This window comes from Corvus cornix, chromosome Z (assembly GCF_000738735.6).
Source record: "Corvus cornix cornix isolate S_Up_H32 chromosome Z, ASM73873v5, whole genome shotgun sequence".
Lineage (NCBI taxonomy): Eukaryota > Metazoa > Chordata > Aves > Passeriformes > Corvidae > Corvus > Corvus cornix.
The window spans coordinates 67,886,636-67,906,644 of record NC_046357.1 but is presented as its reverse complement, the minus strand read 5'-3'; the positions used below and the strand labels follow the sequence as shown (position 1 = coordinate 67,906,644).

The 20,009-nt window shown below is 39.9% G+C and overlaps 1 protein-coding gene across 1 annotated transcript in view; it reads left to right on the top strand.

The window, feature by feature from the left end:
• The first annotated feature begins 1,610 nt into the window (after window positions 1-1,610).
• The window catches only part of CAMK4 (calcium/calmodulin dependent protein kinase IV), a 139,224-nt gene continuing 120,825 nt past the window's right edge, over window positions 1,611-20,009 (top strand). Inside the window, 1 exon segment of the mRNA XM_010405731.4 lies at window positions 1,611-1,928. Within this exon segment, the coding sequence (XP_010404033.1) occupies window positions 1,756-1,928 (173 nt within the window). The 5' untranslated portion in view covers window positions 1,611-1,755.

Below are 20,009 nucleotides of genomic sequence, written 5' to 3'. Positions count from 1 at the left end.
ACAAATAAGGTGAAAAAGTGTCACCTATCAGCCAAAGAGATATGAAGAAAAGCTCTGCATGCACCAGAAGAAACAGAGAGAGCTGGGGGATTGAAAGGGGACATGAGCAACAGTGAAAAGGCTGCCTGCCTGCTGCTCTGGTGCTGGTCTTAGCCCTGTAACTGTGGGTGCTCTGGGCATGAAGTTTGTCTCAAAAGAAATTTGGAGTTTCTGTCAAACTGGATTGGGTGGAACTTGGTTTTCAAATCAGGACTTTGGGTAACTTTTTCCTGACTTTCAAATATGAATTTGAAAATGATAAAATCTCAAATTACAATTGGGATCTACATTTTAATTCTATAATGACAATCTTGAGACAAAAAGGTTTTATCTCCCTTTTATCTATCTCATTTATCTCTTTTATCCTTTCCCACTACTAGCAAAGACTGGTTTAGGAGACACTTCTTCTATTAGCTGGTTATGCAGAGAGAGGCATTTCTTTGTTAAGGTCTTTGAGAAATTAAGAGGTTTAGAATTAAAATTAATTGCCCCATCTGGGTACAATAAGGAAGTTAAGGAACAGTAAAAGACAGACTTGCTTATGAGGGGAAACAAATCATTTTGGAGAACATCAATATGCCTGGATTAATACAATTCTGAACAGGATACTCTGCTTTATTTGAGCAAGAAATACAATGTTTGAAAAACAGGCCAGTGAATTGCAGTTGAAAATTAGAGGACAATACTTCGGTTCTTCTGCTGCACAGGTTTACACATGGTCCATTTTACCTCCTGCCTGTGCTGGCATGGCAATGTGAGTGGGTGTAACAGCACAGAGAGGATGTGAGTGGGATTGATCTGGCACACTATGCATGCGAGGCACACACAACTGCTGCTGTTTTATTTTGCCACTACACCAATAGAAACGACCCTTCTATAGATGTTTCTGGCTAAGGATTTTGCAGTCAGGGATATAGCATGCTTTAGTATAATTCGCATGCATTTCATAACCTGCAGATTTCATAACCTGTTAAAGAGTGGCATTGCAGCACAGCAATTTTATTTCTCTATGGCTTCTTTTAGTTCTCTGGTGGGAAGGGAAGCCGTGTTTTGGGGATTTTTATAGTCATGTTCCAGAATTTGTCAGTCTCTTTCTTTCCCACTGCTGTTTGCCTTGTTCAGCCTCAGCCCCCACACCCTCCTCGCCAAATTCACGGCAGAATTCCTGAACTCCCGCTCGGGAACTGGCAAAACGCTGCGGCATGGCGGGCCGGCGCCCACCTCGCTACGGGCTGCGCATCCTGCCCGGCCCCTCCGCACACAGCCGGCGGATCGGGATGCGATTTCTCCTCCCGTGCACTTGTCCCCCGGCGGGTCCGTGTCCCGCTCCCGGTGCCGGTGAACTCGCAGCACTCCCTCCGCCCCGAGCCGGCGCCGGGGGTTTCTCGCTGCAGGCGTGGAGATGCCGCTCGGCTCGGCTCGGCTGATGGAGCGGGGCGGGGGCGATGGAGGTGCATCTCCCCACCCGGGGCGGCTCCTGCGGCCCCGCCCTGGCCCCGCCCCGCCGCCCCGCCCGGCTGGGGACCCGCCACCGCCGCTCCAGCGCGGCGCGGGGGGAAGGAGGAGGAGGGGAGAGGGAGGGGAGACCGAGGCAGGGAAGGAAATAAGTAAGGAAGGAGAGAAAGAGGGAGGGAGGCGAGGTGTAGCCGCCGCCTTGCCGCTCTGCGTTCTGCAGCCGGCGCGGAGAAGAGGACAGCCCACGGCAGGCGTCCCGGCATGCTGAAAGTCACCATGCCCTCCTCATCCTCATCCTCCTCGTCCTCCTCATCCTCCTCCTCCGGCTCCTCGGCCGCCAGCCGCCCCGGCTCCGCCGCGCCCGACTACTGGATCGATGGCTCCAACAAGGACACCCTGGCTCACTACTTCGAGCTGGAGTCCGAGCTGGGACGGTGAGGCGGCGCCGGGCCGGGCCGGGCGGGCGGGGGGCGGCCGGGGCCGGGTGTCCCTGCCCGCGTCCGCTATGGCGAGAGCGGCAAAACTTTGGTGTGCGTGAGCGGCAGCGGGAGACCGTGCGGGCTTTCACGAGGGACAGGATTTCGAAGGAAAAATCACAGCTCCCCGGGAGCGAAGCCGAGAAATCCCCGGGGGAAGAGAATGATTTTTAGGAGGAGGCATCGGTCCGCTCGGCGGACGCTGGCCCGAGCGAGCGAGCGGCTTCTAGTCATGGTACCTGTGTGCTACCAGCCCCCGTGCGGTGTCGGCTGAAGGGTGGGCATGACTTCGGGAGCACCGAAACGCCGCCTTATTCGCAGCATCCCTTCATACCAGACCTTCCGCCGCTCTCTCCATTACCGGCACCCTGCGCTGACAAAACTCCGACCCGAGACAGGAGTCCCTGAATAGGCCTCTGCAAGCAGGGTCTTCCCATCGAGGTGCAGTGTAGGCGAGTGAGCTGCTACATCTTCATTCATTAATTTTGCACTACTGCCCTGGCGATGCTCCTGCCCAGCAACTTAAGGGTCCCAAGTCTTCAGGTTCTTAAAAACTGAAGTCTGGTGTAAAATGCTATATCTAACGCATAATTTTTGCCCTCCTAATGCCTTTGTTAGTTCATGTTGAATTTGCAGATAGAAAATAGTGTCCAAAAAAGGGGAAAATTGCGGGGTTTTTAAAGGGTTCACAGTATATGACTTAAATGTGTAAGTCACTAGGTAGCAAATAGCAATTGCTAGTTTTGCCAATGATAGAGTATTACACCTCCTGAATGAATGTGGGAAATTTGCAGATAATAACATGGTTGCCTTGGTAGAATACTTTTTTCAGAAAGGACATGCAATGAAAGTTATTGCTACAAAGCATACCTGTGCTTCCTGTACCATAACTGATAGGGGCAGGAAAGGTGATGGAAATACAATATAGTATAATTCTTGGCTTGCTGCCTGGGTCTTAAGCATCTGCTGCTACTTTTTTCCCACTGTTGCTACTATTCCTAGCCAGATTTAAATAGGTATAGTTTTATGTATGCTTATCACATTTATGCTTGACTTCACTGTACCCCTGTGCAGAAGCATAAAAATGTAAAGCAGAAAATATTGCTGTGTTGGTTTTGGGTCTAGAGTCAACAACAACAACAAAAAAAGAAACAAAGCAGAATGCTGGTGAATTACAACAGTTGATACCAGCTCTGTCACCTGGATGAGTACTCTGTGGTCTGTCTAGAGCCCTCCCACCATTTGTGATAGTGACCGTGGGGTTTGCTGAAGTGTAATCTCTACTGGTGATACATCTTGGGTTTATTGCACAAGGAAGGGTTTCTAACATGTGAAATCTTCAGATTTTGGTAGGAAGAGTTAATGTTGTAAAAAGTACTAGAGTAAAGATGAGATGCAATGGATTTTTCTACCTTGCAAGGTGAGAGAGTAAATGCTGAAACACTAACAAAAGGTTTGAATATGGAAGATAACCACACCCAGCTAGTGTAGAGATGTGAGCCTTTAGGTCTGCACTGCTCCTTGGTAGAGCTAGGAAATAAGATTTACTTAAAACAGAAGCAAAAACAATATAGGAGAAAACAATCATCTTAATCAATGATTAAGAGGTAGAGAAGGGACAGAACAAGAAAATTTCTCTAATGGGTATGGAAATGAGATCTTGGTCCTTAGGTCCCAAGGCCAGCTTTGAGGTATTTTCAGAGCCAACATCCAGAGTGCTGATGATTGTCTCAGAACCCCTCTGATAGGTGTATCTTGACAAATCTACAAGGAAGATCCAACAATCCCTCTTGGTTCTCAAGTGTAATATAACAGTGTATTGTTTTCTCTTGGTAACTCTGTCTCCAAACTTTTAGTTTTGGATATGGTTTTCAGTATGTCTACAAAAAGAAGTATTCATTGTTTAGTTAGGTTAGTGGTGGTGAAAACGTGTTAGGTGACACTGAATAATGTGGCTATGTGATCACTTCAGATGCAGTAAATAAAGTAATATACTGAAATAACCAGAGGAAAACATTGTCCTAAATTATCTTTAGCAAATACAGGGTTTGAAAGATGCCCTTTGGCAGACTCCAAAGACATGCATTTAGAGAGCTGTGGCCAAATATGGGAATTTCCCTTTGGAAGGAGTGCCCCTTGTGCAAGCTATGTCTGACAGATCCCTAAGATGTCTTACTCCATAATTCTTGCATGACTAACTAAGGAGTCATGGAAGAAGAGGGAGAAGATCGTATTAGGAAGAACGATAAATGCCTATAAGCTTAGGTGGGAGTTAACAGTCATTTTTAAACAGTGGAGTTCCACAGCGATCAGTTCAGGTGTCTGTGCTCCTCGACATGCTCATAGATAAAGGGGTTGAACTGTGATATTTGCTGGTCTTTGTAATTGTCAAGGGTTTTAAAGATTGTAAAGATTGTGTTTCCTATGAAGAATTACAGAAAGACCTCACTCTACTGTTGGGGCATTTAAATGGCAGATGAAATTCAGTTTGGATAAATAAAATGGGTGTGGAGGAGGAACCATTTAGTTCTCTTCTGTCCTTAGTAAAACCTGTAGTGAGGTTAGGAGAGGTATCTGGAGGCACATGTGGCATGGATGGAACATCTTGTTAGAGGCACTTGCTGGCTGGTTTTATTTCTTTCATGCAGGCTCTTAGGGCCATCTGTCAAAAAATGGGGTATCCAGTCAAAAATGAATGACAGGTGGTAAGGCCACTTTAGCACGGTGTGCTGGAAGTCCTGGCCACTGGATACTATGGATGCTAGAAGCTTACATGGAATTAATGGGCAACTAGGCAAGTTTACATGGAGGAAATCCATTAAGACTGATTAAACATGAAGATATTAACTACTGAACTGTAAGTTTTTGAGAGCTTTGAGGGTATTCTCTGACAGCGTTGACAGGAGTTTGCTCTATTCTTACATTCTTCTTGAGGCATCTGTGTTTGGCCACTGTTAGTACTCTGGGCTATACAGGCTTTTATTCTCATTCTTTTATTCCACTTTTATGTTCCACTGAAGCCCTGATTAGATCACTTTCCTCTTAGTACATTTTTTACAAGGGTTTTTGTGTATAAGTGGGGCTCAAAATGCTGTAAACATGAAATTTTTGTGTTTTGTTTTAAAAAACGTCTTTGTTTTACAGGTTGCAAAGTTGATCAGTTGTAGAGTTTGGAATTTCTTCGGAGTGTATTTAATTTAAAAGCTTCTTTTCCACACTCCCTTGGAAAAAGATGTTGAAAATATTATACTCTAAACTTGTGTTTCCTTAGGGACTAAAACCTTTCGTTAGCCTTATATAACCCTTGCTGTATCTTTTGGTACAGAGTTTCTGAATTCAGGGTCTAAATATGGTGTTTGAGTGAAGAAGAAATTCAGTAGTGATTTTTTTGGTACTCAGCAATATTACAAAAAACGGAAATTTTCTTTGTTGGCATTTTACTTGCCATGCACCCTCTTTGCCTAACTAACTACATAACTATCTGAGTTGAAACTGTCTAATGTTACTATTGTAGGCAGACTGCAAATCTATTAAGTGGTCAAAAGCAGACAAAAGTGTTTCCAATCAAATCCTTCGGGCTTTCTTTCAACTTCAAAGGTTAAATTAATAATAATTTAAAAAAAACCCAAACAAAAACTGAACCAAAACTCAACAGGGCAGTTACTGGCACTTTTTTTCTTGTAAGAATGATAAATCTTCCAAATCTTACCTTTTCCTCCATGGGCAGTCTTTCAGTTGTGTGATCCTTGCTGAAGACCTGAGACTGAGAGGCTCTCAATACTTGGCAACTTAGATTGGACTTACAGTGTGAGCTGAATCATAGGTGGTTAATGTCCTTGAGCTTTTAGCACAGAGAAAGTTTAAATCCAGTGTACGGTTTGAACTCAAGATTTCAGAGTGCAGAATGACGCCTTACTCTGTCAATCCTATTTATGAGAGCTGTCATCCTATCATCTACTTTTGTAATGGCAGTAGTAGATGAAATAAGCTAACTCCTTTGTTAGCTGACTTAAGCTAACAAAGCTAAAACTTCTTTGTCAAGCTGATAAAAGCATTATTTTATAGAAGTGGATTGGTTTTGCACTTGATGCTTTGAAGTTCAAATAGTTTTTGCTTTGAGAGCATGCCAATTATTTTGCCCTCCATCCTTTCAATAAAAAAGGTTCCTTTTTGTGTTCATCTCAAAAGTAATTTGTTTTACAGCCTCTTTGCCCTGTTTATTTTGAAAATCACTTGCTCATTGTGCTTTAGGGTGCATATAAAGTAGGTCTGTCCCTCCTTCAATAACACTTTTGCTCACTTGCTTGTGACTTTTTTTGTAGTGGACCTGAGGATTTTCCCAAGTGATGCAGGCGTGCAACTGACAGACAGCGCATGGTCCTAGCTGTCTGAATGTGAGAGCGTGGAGTCCTTAGAGGAATCAGGATGAGAATTATCTTTGAGTAGAAACTGCCAGTGTAGATTTGCCTGTGCCACAAACTGCAACTTGCTTTTAACCCTCATGCCTTCAGGCAAGCAGGAGGCATTTTCCTTCTGGCAGTCCCTGCCCCTAGGGAAGGTTATTGAAGAGGTGGGTCTGAGGCCTCATTTGGGAATGTTGTAGTTGGACCTTGCTTTAAGGCAGGAAAATAGGAGATAGCTAGAGAAGGCAGGATGAAATTTCTCACTTGGGTACCAGAAACCAGAACTTGCAGTGAATAGCCCAGGCTTTGATAACTAAATTTCTTTAGTGGCTGCAGGGAGTGATTTTTTTCCCAGTTTTGTCTGGTTCAGTTCAACAACTGGTTGATTCAGAAATAAAAAGCTGTGTCGAAAAAGCAGTGAAAGAAAATTTACCATTCTGTAAATAATATCTGAAATGAGTGGGTGATCATTCTGTGTAAATTTAACAGTTTTCTCGTACTTAAAAAAAGAGCTATTAATAATGAAAAGTTTTGATAGAGAACAGTTATTTCTTGATTTTCAAGATTTTTTTTCTGCCAGCCACTATGCATTTATGTCACTGGTTTTGATAGTGTTTTCTAATTTGAAAAATTATATTTCTAGTACAGAATATGAATAGCTCTTGAAGTAAGTACTCTTAAGAATGCTGAAAAAGTTTTTTACACAGATTGGTTTTAGGAGTGATAATCATATAATTTGTATTAATACAAGAATTGTCATGCTTCAAAAACATTGCATTAGTCTGCAAGAGGTAAGATGTAACAAAGTCATTCTTTTAGCATATTAAAGAGAGAATCATAGAATATCTTGAATTGGAAGGGATCTACCACGATCATCAAAGTCCAAGTCTTGCTGAAGAGAGAATATCTGAAATCAAATAAGTATTTTCAAGTGCAATTGGAAGCACTTTCCTATGTGTGATTGTGGAATAAGCCTGTGTGATTCTGGGCAGATAAATTTACTGAGTTCTGTGGTATCAGAAGCACATTATGTGTTCATTCCACTGTGTCTTTTTTTGTGTGTCCAAGTGTGCACACTGTTGTGTAAGGGACTGTAATGCATACAGTTTCATAGGTAGAATTCTTCCAGTAAGAGATGTTTAAATGCTTGCTCACACAGTAAATAGCTATACTTTAAGAGACCACCAGTTACGTGTGATGGTCAGTGAAAAAAGACTCAGCAGTTTGCAGTAGCCTCTGCCCCATCTATGGAAGTTCAAATACTTGCTAGAAAGGGCTAACTATCCTCTTCAGTCACTCAGATCAAAGAAGTTTTATTTTCCTGAGTATTTTTTGAAAAGTTCAATAAAGAAATTTTAAAAATCAGTCATTCCCCGCCCTTTAATTGAGCCAGCTTTATTGCAGTAAACCTGAGCAATTTTTCTGTGGTCTTCTGCTATCCACAAGGTTGACTGGGCTTCGGAAAAGCAATCTTCTGACACTGCATGTTGTGTGGAAAAACTCACAAAGGTTTGAATATTATTTTCATCTATATATATACAATATGAATGAACCATTAGTAGGAGTTCAGATTGTATTAAAAAAAGGAGAACATGTACTTCCTTGTGCTTTTGCAATGAAGCAGAATTTAAACATAGCAACTTGGACATTTTTCTTCTTTGTTTAGGCATTCTTACCATACTTCCTCTGTTCACAAGAAGCAAACCTTTATTATCTGAAAAATCAGTAATTTGACAAGGAATATTCTTTTTCCAGTGCATTGATAATTCTGAGAAAGGGTAACCATTTATTTCCAAATGTTGATGCTGCTTTTTGCTCTTGGTTTGTCTAATGTCTTTCCAGATATTTATCATTTCTGTACCTCTTCCATTGAAAAAAAAAATGGTAAGAATGGCACCTTTTACAACCAATCACTGATACACTAGAAGTTCTCTTACATTTGGTGTTAACAATCCTTCATTTGGCCTTTCATTGTCAATGTCATTACTATCATAGGTTACTCTCTGTTAAAACACATGGACAATTGGGGACCATCAATATTTGCATCTGTTGCCCTGTGATATAGATTGATGAGGTGTTGTTTTGCTCCTTGTAAAGGAATTCTAAATTAGGAGACCCTGCAACAATATGACTTTGCAAGTGACCACTCAATCTGTAGCAACTGAAGATTTTCTCTTTGAATTTCATCTTCAGGGAACAAGAAGAGAGAAATTACTTGGAGTGATCCACCAAATTCCATGGTTTGAACGGTGTGCTAGTTCAGACGCAAGTAAAAGTAATCACGTGAACAACATACTGCTGTAGATTATAAATTGGCCTCCTTTCATTTATGTGGTTATCTGTGCTAGAGATAAAGACCCATAAAATGTAAAAGAGAAGGAAATGGGACCCCTCTTGAGGAGCAAAAATAATTATAAAACATTCTGCTCTTAGACAGTTTACTATCTATATATTATGGCATTTTGTGGGGGATGAGGTAAAAGCAAGTCCAAGAGTCATAATTCACAGCCTTAAAAACAAACCACTAAATTTTATGCCCTTCAAAAAATATATAGTCTGTGTTCCAATGCATACCTTGCTGTGAGCATCCATATGCCACAGATAAGATGCCAGAACTCCAACTTTATCTCAGAACTGATGTCATCTCCACAGTCCTTTTCCCCAGACCCTCCTCATCAGAAACGTGTGGTACATCTCTCCCCTGGCCTGTCTCCAAGCATTGTGAAAAGAAAAAAAACACCTCGCTTGGATTTAATGAATAGCTGTCAATTCTAAAACAGGGCCATGTATGTCTTCCCCTCCACACCTTTCCCCGCAATAATTTTTCCTTCTTGCAAATGTTCATATTTTCTTCACAGTTGAGATGATTATGAGCACACCAATATGTTTACTTATTTTCGGTCGTTTGATCTTTAAAGCATACCCATGTCTACCAGGTTCACTGCCTTTGGGTACAAATACTGCATCTTAGTATACTCAATTTAGTGTGATTTTATTAATGAAGACAACCCTGCTTGCTCCACAGACTTAAGCAGAACAGAACACAAATAAGAATGTTCAACAAATGTCTTGTTTTTATCTTTTTGTATTGAGGTGGCAGGGAGGGATAGTCAATCAGACCAGCTGCCACTGGTATTATCTTCAAGTACTTCTGAAATAATGTTCATATTGATTTTCTCTTAATAGTCCTTGTTAACAGAGTCACACTGACAGTGCCAAAGAATGTGGTATGTGATTTTATTTTGTACTTATCTGTAAAAAAATTAAACACACCATGTTGAAAGGATTTGACTTCTGTACCCATATAAGGAAGGCTGGCCCTACATTGTGCAGCTTTCACTTGATAATAAGACCTTTAGCTATTATGTTCTTTGGTGATTAGTTGTTTGAATTTTATTCAAACTTGAGAATGCATCTCTTCCAGATTCTCTCTAAATACAAGATGGTATTTGCTGGTTTTTGACTTTTTAGGTGTCCAGCACCAGCCTAATGTTGTGGATCAATGAGAGTATTTTAAGAACATGCTTTGGACCAGAAAAAAGTTCAATGCTTTTGGCACACTTTGATTTTTTTTTTTTTTTTTTAATGTGGTGGTATTCCACAGCTTTAGACTTTTGCAGAAAAAACTGATGTTTTGCTAAGGCTTATAAGGCCCTGAGAGTGTCTGCCATGGATGAGTACAGGCTTTTTTTGAATGCATTTTTTTAACCTATTGACATATTTTCTAGATTAATGAACCACAGTTCTGATCTGATGTATAGTGCTTTACAAGATGTTTGGTTTTTTGTCTTCCTGATGGAGAATATGTTTGTCAGCTTCCCATGTTGTGCAATAATGACTTGTTAAAGCTGAATGAAGACATGCTGAGAACTCTGACGCCATTATCATAGTCTAAGCTCAGGGAGCTGTAAATTACATGTACATTAATGTTTTTAGCTTTGTTGAATGCTTTGTTGAATTCCCCCCCCCCCCCCCCCCCCGCCTGATGCTGTGGGTGCAGCGAGTGATCCTTCTCTCTACATTCTCTTCAAACCCTCATGATATTCTGACTGGCACAGTAAAATTAAAAAGGAAAGAGTTGAAAGATGATTTTGTAATGGGAAGCAATACTTTATGGTGTAGATACTGATGACCACTAGGAAATGACTAATGACATTGTTTAATGACTTTAGGCTTCAGGCGATCAGAGGAAGAAACCTAATAAAGATGTGTTTTTTTTTCTTCTCCCCCTCACCTTTCTTTTTTTTTTTTCTGGGGATCTTTGCAACCTTTTCACTGGAAGCTGCAAATGCTTGTGGAGCACACTGTTCACTGGTCTGTTAGCTAACTGGCAGAGGATTAACTTAAGTTAATCTAGTCTTAAAATTCTAGTCTTAAAAAGTCCTACTAGAACCAAAAGTAATATTGGAGCAACACTTATGACACTGAAAAGGCAATAATTTTGTTTGGTGCAGGGAGGAGGAAGACTGGTAAATTAATTCTATCTTATTCTCCCTTCACAGCATTTCAATTCAAGAAATGTGTTAACTGTAAACAAGAATAGAGTTTAGTACTTAAAATTAGTAGCTGATGAATTCTAAGTAAGATCAGTAATCAATTCCAAATGGGGTCAATATGTAGTGGAAAATCCACGGTGAAAGAGATCCTAAAATTCGCTAGCATTTTTGTTTTCTCTGACACTTGTAGGGGTGAAACCCATCTCCATCTCCGTATTACCTTCATAATAAATATGCATGTAAATGATTTTTTGAGTTTGAATTCAAATCACATCTCTATTCATAATTTATATTGTAAGTATTCAAAAGTAGGTGCAGCAGGAATAAAACTGAGTGAAAAAGGCAGTTTTATTCATTACTATAAAAGTTGTTCACAGAGTTGATTTGATTGGCAGTAACATAAAGAGAATATTCTTTTCTTTTCAGAGAATCATTAATTTCAAATGAGAAAGAAACCCTTGGTCACCTTCTCTTCAGCATGATGGCATCGTTTTGACCATTTCAATATTCAGCTTGTCTAGTTAAAGTACACTAGCTCATGTTGGTGTACAATGATTTCAGATGGTTTCATCCATACTAGTCTATTTTTATTGTTCATGCGACACTTACGTATTAGAAGAAAAAAGCAAAATATTTTAACCTCTTCACATTCTTTTCCTGCATGACTTTAGAAAAGATGAAATGTCATTTGTGATGGAAAAATCATATTAGATGTATTTCCCTTGCAAATGACTGTCTAAATTAGGGCTGGTGAAATTTATTCTTCACATAAATAGCCCTAAAAATCTTACTTTCTTTCTCTTGTCAGTCCCTATTCTGTGAACTGGTTATGTTTGCTATTTGTGAGCTAACACAATAAATATATAGCAGATAGCCTGTTTGAATAGTTTGCCACGTGTTTCTTTTGAGCCATGTGTCTCAACTGTATTGAATACCTAGTAATAGCATTTTCCTGTGTTTTGCTGTAGTCACAGCCGAGATAGAATAATAATGATTAGCAAGATGTGTTAGTCAACCACAATGGCATGTGGCCATTAGAAGACCATATGTAATTCTTCAGAGCTCTACCTGCTAAAGCTTGTTTTATCCACATATTCTTATCCTTGCAATAGTTAATTGTCATATTTGAGGACTCTGGAATTTTCATCCCATGATAAAGTTCAATATTTTCACATTTATCTTTATTTTGAGTTAGAATGAGTAATCAAGGTACTTACATGTTGTGGATAAAGGACAGTTTCACACCATGGAATTATTCAACAGTTTTGAATTAAAATTTTCAAACCCTTTTACATTTTGTGTTCATTAAAAACATTCTTCACTCTAACAAGATTTTAAGTATGAAGTAAGTTAATATAGTGTGTGATGGTGCTTTGTGAGAGTTCTGATTCAGGTCCCTCTTAGCTCTTCTCATCTGCTCTCTTTGGTTCTTGCTTGGACTGTGTTTTACAAGCTACACCAAAAGTGGTGCAGCTTTCATATGACTTATTTCCCTACTGGAACATAAAGAGGTTACAGAAGCAGTGTTTGTCTACTGCCTCCAGATACAAAATTCTCAGACTTTTCTAATAAGAACAATAAACATTATTGAATGGGATGGGGTCACATTTGGCTTTTTTACAGCTGCTGTCATGGTGGCTTATAGCTGTCTGTTTTTTTGTTGCCCAAACTCTATGTTTTCCATTTTCCTTCTCTGTTTGCAATTGATGAGATTTGTTGTTTGTCTGTACTTCATGACTGTGCAGTTAATGCAGTGAAATTTTATCCCTTTTCTTGTGATCCTAATCCCCAGGTAGTAAGTACAGGCTTTTGCTTTTTGGTATTATAGCCCTCTGCTGCACTGCTGATGCCTCCGCACCTTTATCATCAGCAAACTGAATCAGCATACTCCCAAGTTTATGCCAAAGGCAATAATTCAAATATTAAATAAGATGTATAACCAACCAAAGGCATAGTGCTGAAACATACATGCCTGAGAAAAGCAAAAACACTGAAGTAATGTGCAGTGTCTTTCTGGAAAGTTTTGATGAAGATTAGATGCATAGGCAAATTTTCTTGAGATTGAGAAAAAAAATCCTAGAAGCAAATGGCTAATAAAATTTTTCCCCTTTATGCCATTATTCCACTCCAATTGAAACTGAAAAAAATCAGAATTCTTGCAGAATTGCCCATAACAAGGCTGAATCTCTTCTTTTATATTCCTTTGGTGATTCCTAGCTCCTTTAACTAGGGGAGTCTATTCTCACCTTCCCTCCTCCCAGCTCCTAGTGTTTTCTCTAAAAAGAGAAATTTCTCTAAAAAGAGAAAACACTAGAATGCGTTCTCAATCATCTGTATGCAAAGAGAAAGAAATAATCTTCACATATTTAATGGACACAACTTCAGAAGCTGCAAAATTGGTCACTCTACACCTGTCTTTGTGTGATGGCTGCCAAATAATATAATTGGTGTGCTAGTCAGGAAGCTGACAGAAATGTTGATGTTTCAGTAGATTAGGTTTCAGTATGCGGATAGGTATATTCCTCCTCCTGTTTTTGAAATGTGGATTAAATATGTATAAATTTATCAAGTGCTGCATGTGGAAGGACTCATCTCCACTAAGTCTGTCAAACAAAAAAGAATGTTTCAATATGGCATTTGAAAATTACGTGGGTCTGTGAATTATCTGGGACCTGATATGTCCTTTTATTTTATCCATCCAGCATAATAGTTGTAGTTGTAAAAGGTGACAGCAACATTGACGTAAAACACTTGCCTTCGTATGTATTATGAAAAACCTCTTTTAAACTTACTTGTAAGCATTTCATCTGAAAGTATACTGTGGAGGAATTGGTTTTTTACTCCCAGGTGGTTAGTTGTGGTAGTCCTCCAACAGAGGACCACACCTGTGAGTTAGAATATTTCACTTATATTTGAGGACTCCTTGTGCATGCAAGGGAGAAGAGAACTACCTTGACCATGATTACAATAAAAATTATAATTTAGAAGAAAGTCTGTAACCATCTGTAAGCCTTTTAAATATGGGCAAGACAGACGAGAATTGTGCCTAAAATTGGTATGTGATAATTTTGCAGAAGAGACTGTGTGACATAGTTGCCCATGTTACCAGGAGCTGTCTTGATGACTCAAGAGAGTTCTTCTCAGTTATCTTCAGAATAACTGCATTGATTTTCAGTGTCCTCTTGTTGGTAGCAGTGAGTTCAGTATTGATCTGTTGACACAACCAAAGGATCAGCCAGATTCTCCTAGCCATATTCTTATCTCAAATTGAAATCAAAATGTCTTCAGGGGCCGATGTACTCTCCTACATCCTTAGTGCCTGGCTAGTGGAAAATGTACCTAAACTGCAGTTGTTGCGCTCAGAGATGGGCATGCAGTGCACTGGGTATGTGTGTTTTAGTGTTTAAAGGAAACTTAACTTTGCCTTCCAGAAAGAATCAACTCTAATGATAGCATGGATGTTTTTCCATTCTGCTTGTGGAGACATCTTGTTTGGAAACACGCAGTATTTGTTTCCAGAACTTTCAGCCACTTCAGAGTCTACTGACTAATGCATACATATATGTTTGCAATACAATTCCAAATGAACTGGTCATCCTAAGTTATCTGAATTTCTACAGCGTAAGAATGGCGGTGCTGGGTCAGATCAAAGGCCTGTTTGGGCCAGTATCCTGTCTCCCATCTGTAGTGAGAAACATATGCCTAGATAGGGATACATCTATCCTTAGATGTTTGCCCAGAGCAGTCCCTCAGCCTCCAGAAATCAGAAGCTAAATCTGAACCTTTAGCTCTGTTCCTTGTAACAAAATAGTAATGTAAATTTGCATGCAGTGCTTGAGGTGTAACACACACTCATGGAACGGACGGAGCTGGCAGGGACTTGTTCAGATCATCCAGTCCAAACTCCCTGCATAAAAAAAGTTAGTTAGAGAAGGTTTCCAAGCAGTGTGCCCAGCAGATTTTTGAATAGATGGAGATAAACCAGGGGAGATGTTCACCCAATGAATTTATACATGGACTAATACTTAATACCTCTTAACAGTCGTTGGGTTTTGGGTTGCCTTTTTTTTTTTTTTTCCCTTCTAGTTAAAGGCTTGATTTGTGTTATTTTTGTCTATATTTCAAGATGTCTTTTCTTGTGGTAATAGGCCAATATTCTGTTTAATACATGAAATTAGGATTGTGTTCAGTATTCATAATTTAATATTTATTCACAGTGAATTTTCTCTGCCATTTAATACCCCATAACTGAATCTCAGTAGACTCCTCTTGCAGTTAGGCATCAACTTATGGATAAATTGGATTATAAAAAAATCCCAACCAGCTATTTTCACCTCATTTTCATCTTGGCTCCTTGGGTAGCAGACACCAGCTCTGGTCAATTAGACTTTTTGATGACCTCTCTGCACTGTGAAAACCAAACTTTTATTCCTTCCCTGTTTTGTATCTCTTAATCAGCTACTAATTCATCAGTGCCTTCCTTCTGTGGTTTCTTCAAGCACCTGTTTTGAGGGACTTTGTCAAGTAATTTCTGAAAATCCAAGTAGACTAATCAATCAAACCTACTTTATATCCAAATACATGCTGAATCTTTCAAAGAAGCTCTGTGGTTTTGACACACAGTTTCTCTCTACAGAAGCCACATTAACTCTTCCCCAGGCTAATGTATGTACCCATATATCCGCAGTTCATATTCTTAGAGCTTTAAATGACTTCAGCAATATAGACCAACAGTACAGTCCTTCAGTTCCCTCTGATTAACATTTTTTTAAATTGTTGTGACATTTGTTTTGTTTTAGTCTAAAAAGGCTAAGTAAGTGTTGTACAAGAGTTTAGATATTGCTTTAATTTGAGCAATTGCGTCCACGAGTTCAGGTTAATCAATTAACTGTGTCTCATCCAGTTCCTATAATGTGTTATTGGTCATTTTATCTTCTTTTTTCCATGATGTCTTCTGCCTCTTCACTCTCTCTTTTTATGTGAGGTTTGAAGACCTTTTTTTTCCCATCTGTCTTCTGAGTAAAGGAAGATTCTAGCATTGGAAAACCTTCACTTTGTTCAACATCAGATTTATCATAGTCTATTTAGTAGACATAAAATCTTTACAGAATTGAAATTTTATAATGATCGTGCAGCCACTTTTCAGTGTATTATGGTCATTCTGTGCTTGATGAAGAGATCACCTTCAACACAGAATGTTTTCCAGGTGGTGAAATACAGGTAAGATGTTACTCTCCTGTCATTTGGTGCACATGCCCAACAGTAGATCTGAGGGAAGAGTGAAGCTGTAGAAGCTGATGTTCATCCTTGCAAGGTTTCATCCTACACCTTCCTTTTACTGTACCTTAGCACAGTTTGGGTAAGGTGAAGGTCTTCACATATTTTTACTATTTTTTTACATCTGACCACATGGTGTTAGCTCCTTTAAGTCCAGCAAAAGAGAAATGTGCATGACTAAAGATAAGCAAAAATTGTTAAATTATTCTGAATCCTCATGCAGTGACTAATCAGTTCACTTTTCTTTTTGATAAACTGTGCACGGGACAGACCATTTTGGGAAGTTGAGGGATAGAAATTTAGTTCCAGCCTAATAAGCAAATGGAGAAAATTTATTTTCTGTTATAGGTATAGTTTTTGGTATGGGAGTTGTGAATGAGAATGACGAGTCTTGCATCAAGTTACTGTTTTTCAGTGCTTCTGGAAGTTATTTATGTAACAATTTTTTTGTATAGCTTGTAAGAGAAGTACATGTGGCTGGCATAGGCTGGAAAATATATTGTTCTTATTGGGCAGTGAAATTTGTGCCTAAATTACTGCCATTTAGCCTGACAAAGCTATATAAGGGTCTTTCAGTATCTACTAATCAATAATCTCAACGATGGTTCCTTGGCTTGTTAGTCCTTTCTGTCAGCTTCCATTGTCTCTTCATTCATCTGTGACCTTACACTACAACATCAGTTTTATTGTAGAAAACACTCCATTTTGTTTAACTGCTAGGAGGTAAAACAGCTGACTGAAACTAATCATGCTTATCATTGTCCCTGAAGCAATAAGGTGCTCTTGTGAATGCTCTATAATTCATTTATCTGCCGTGAATTCATATGTGTACACACACGTGTAGGTGCAGCCAGGCACACCTCGGGTGGATGAGAGGGTAAGTGGCAAGCTTTTAATGTGTAGTGACTTTTGTGATTCCTTTTGCTGTCAGGTGAATGGAAACCACCAAAGAAGGTGCACTGATGGAGATGAAATCAATGGTGGATATTTAGAAGCCTAATGTAACTCTTATTTTCTTTGGAAGTGTTTGTCCCATCTTCTATCAGTGATGGACAACACAGCATTCCAAATTTAGGTAAAAAAATGTCTCCAAAGAGGGTTGGAAGCTGTTGGTCATAATGGTTCTTGAGGCCCAATAGAGATGACAAAATGCCTGGATAGAATGAAGGAATTATTTAGGATAAAAAAGAACCTTAAGATCCTATGATCCAACCATAAACCTAATGCTGCAGCTTTCACTGCCGAACTATGACATGAAGAACCACATTTCAATGACTTTGGAGCAGCATGTTGCTGACCATTTCCCCTTGGATTCTGGGAGCTTCATTCTGTCTCTTGTCTCTGTTTTCAAGCTCAGTGGGCTGGGTACCCCAAGGTAACTCATCTGGTGTGGTGCAAGTGCTCTTGGCACTAGCCAGGGCACAGTGGATGCACAGGTTTCTTCTGTGCCTCATCAGGTGAAGGAGTCTGAAAGTGTGTTGAGCTCCAGCAGTTGTGCAGAGCAGCCTTTCTCTTCTGTGCTTACCCACACCTGAGATGCTCTGGGCATCAGAAATTTCTGAGGCACTGTCAGCACCCCAGCTGGTGTCCTCCTTTCCGACAGAGGTGCTCAGAAGAGATGCTTTACATCTGCTCTTACTTTCACACTGACTCCACATCTCTTCTTCTGAGATGGTCAAACTTCTGTCAACAGCTGCAGATAACAGATAACATTGCTCACAAATGTCTAGTTGCAGCTACAGGTTGCTTGTCAATTTCTCATTTTCTCCAGCTAAACTCTCTTCTTGTGTATCTTCTTGGGGTCACCCTTCTAATAACATGACACAGGATAAAAATCATCCTTTCTTCCCCAGTTGCCACACTGTGCTTCTGTGAGTAGTGCAAAGAGGAAAGCCAAGTGAGAATATTCTTCCTTGCCTTTAGCTTTTTCAAAGAAAATGCAGAGGGCTGTTATCCCTGATTTGGCCTTTTCTACGTACTTGATTTGTGTTAGAACTTTCTGGTGCTGGGAAGTAACAAAGTTTAATCTGATCCTTCAGCCCTTCAGAAATGAACATTTTCATGGACTCCAAATGAAGAGTTATTCTTCTCAAATAAACTGCACTCAAAAATTTGAAGAGAAGACTGGAAAATGAAATGAGCATTATAATGCTCAGAAACTGTTGATTTATGGTGGAGTGTCAGACTTCATTTAGGGCTCTGCCTTGAACTGGGAGTACTATGAGAGTTTGCCCTGCTGTGCTGAGATACAGGTATGTCATCCTGGCAATGATTTCCATTCAAACTCCAATACAAAATACATGCTTTAAGCACACCTTTCTTTCATGAAATTCTCATGTGTCAGGTTCTCTACCGAAGTAGTTTAAACTACCTTGAAAGATAAAATGAAATATGAAAGTTTTCAGTTGGCCATGAAGACTTTTGCCTCTGGGTTTCATAGGACTAGACTCTGACAGGACTGAGATGACTAATGGGATGGTTGTTCACTGATTTTACACCAGCAGCACCCCCACCTTTCCCCATTCCCATGGGCTGAATGAGCTGAATCTACTACTGAAACCAGTATTTTCTGACTTTCAAGTCTGAAAAGCTGCAGATAGGTCATCCCCATACAGAATGCTTTTCAGCTTAGACTGCCATTACAATCATTATGAAACAAAGCTGATTTGTTTTACATCTAAAGTATATTTAACATAAAACCTGATTTCTTTAAAACTGACAAAACGGAGTCTTTCACTGTAGAGCACTTTTTTGGGTTAATATTTAAGAAATTCTGGCCATAACAGCATGTGCAAATCTTGGTACACAGCAAAAATAAGGGAAAATATGCTTTCACATAATATAAATTTCCCTAAAATTTCATAAAATTCAGCTTTGAAGATGGTCTGCAGCCTGGGTTTTTTACTTCACTGACTGAGGGTGAAAAAGGGATTGTTAGCTTGAAAGCTGTCTTCAATTCATTCAAACGATTGCTTGGGTAGGCACAGTTGTTCTTGTTAAATGCAGATACTTAAGTGGAAGTCAGAGTACTTGGAAAACAGACTGCATCTGCCTGCTACTCTACAGTAAATTTTTTGCGCTCACCACTTCTGCAAGTAAGAACTTTGTTGTACCATCTGTGTGTTAAAATGATGTGAATGATTCAAGAATGGTGATGATTCTTCCTGTAGAGTGGTTCTCTCATTCTCTTCCTTCTGCTTAGCAGATTTCTTGTAGGGGAATGGTGTTTGTTTCTGCTACACATCACTAAGTGAGTTATTTGGGAAGCCCAAGTAATGATGTTCTGAAAGGTATTTGGTGATTTCTCAGGCACTCTTGGTATTTGGATGTGCTCCTCTGTCTGTTTCCTTCAGCAATGGGCTCAGGAGCCCTGGGTGACTGAGGAATCAGGGGCTCCAGTAAAAGGTGTTTTTGCCCCTTTTCAGGTGTGTTTTCTGTGTCCTTGTAGCAGTTCTGGCACCCTCATGCAGCCTGCACTCACAGCCCAAAGAGGTGATTGGTGTCTCTTCCACTTGGAAACTCATATGGGATGATGCTGTGCCTCACCTCTTGGGAATGATTGGGCTGGAAATGAACATATACCATGAGAAGTGGTACATGCACCTTTGCAAACTCACTTTTTCTTTTTTCATTATTTTTCCAGAAAGCCCTTCTGAGTTTCAATCATTTTAGTTTTCACCAAGACTGCAGCAGTTGCAGAACCAAAATTTCGGTAGTGCTGAGGATGAAAGGTTCCTCTGCTCTACTTGATAAGCTTCACCAGGTGACTTTTAATGAGTTAGTCAGTGGAGAGTTCTGTAGTCTACTGGTGTTTTGCATAGAATGGCAAAGAGAGAGACCGTCATTGCCTCTGTCAGCACCAT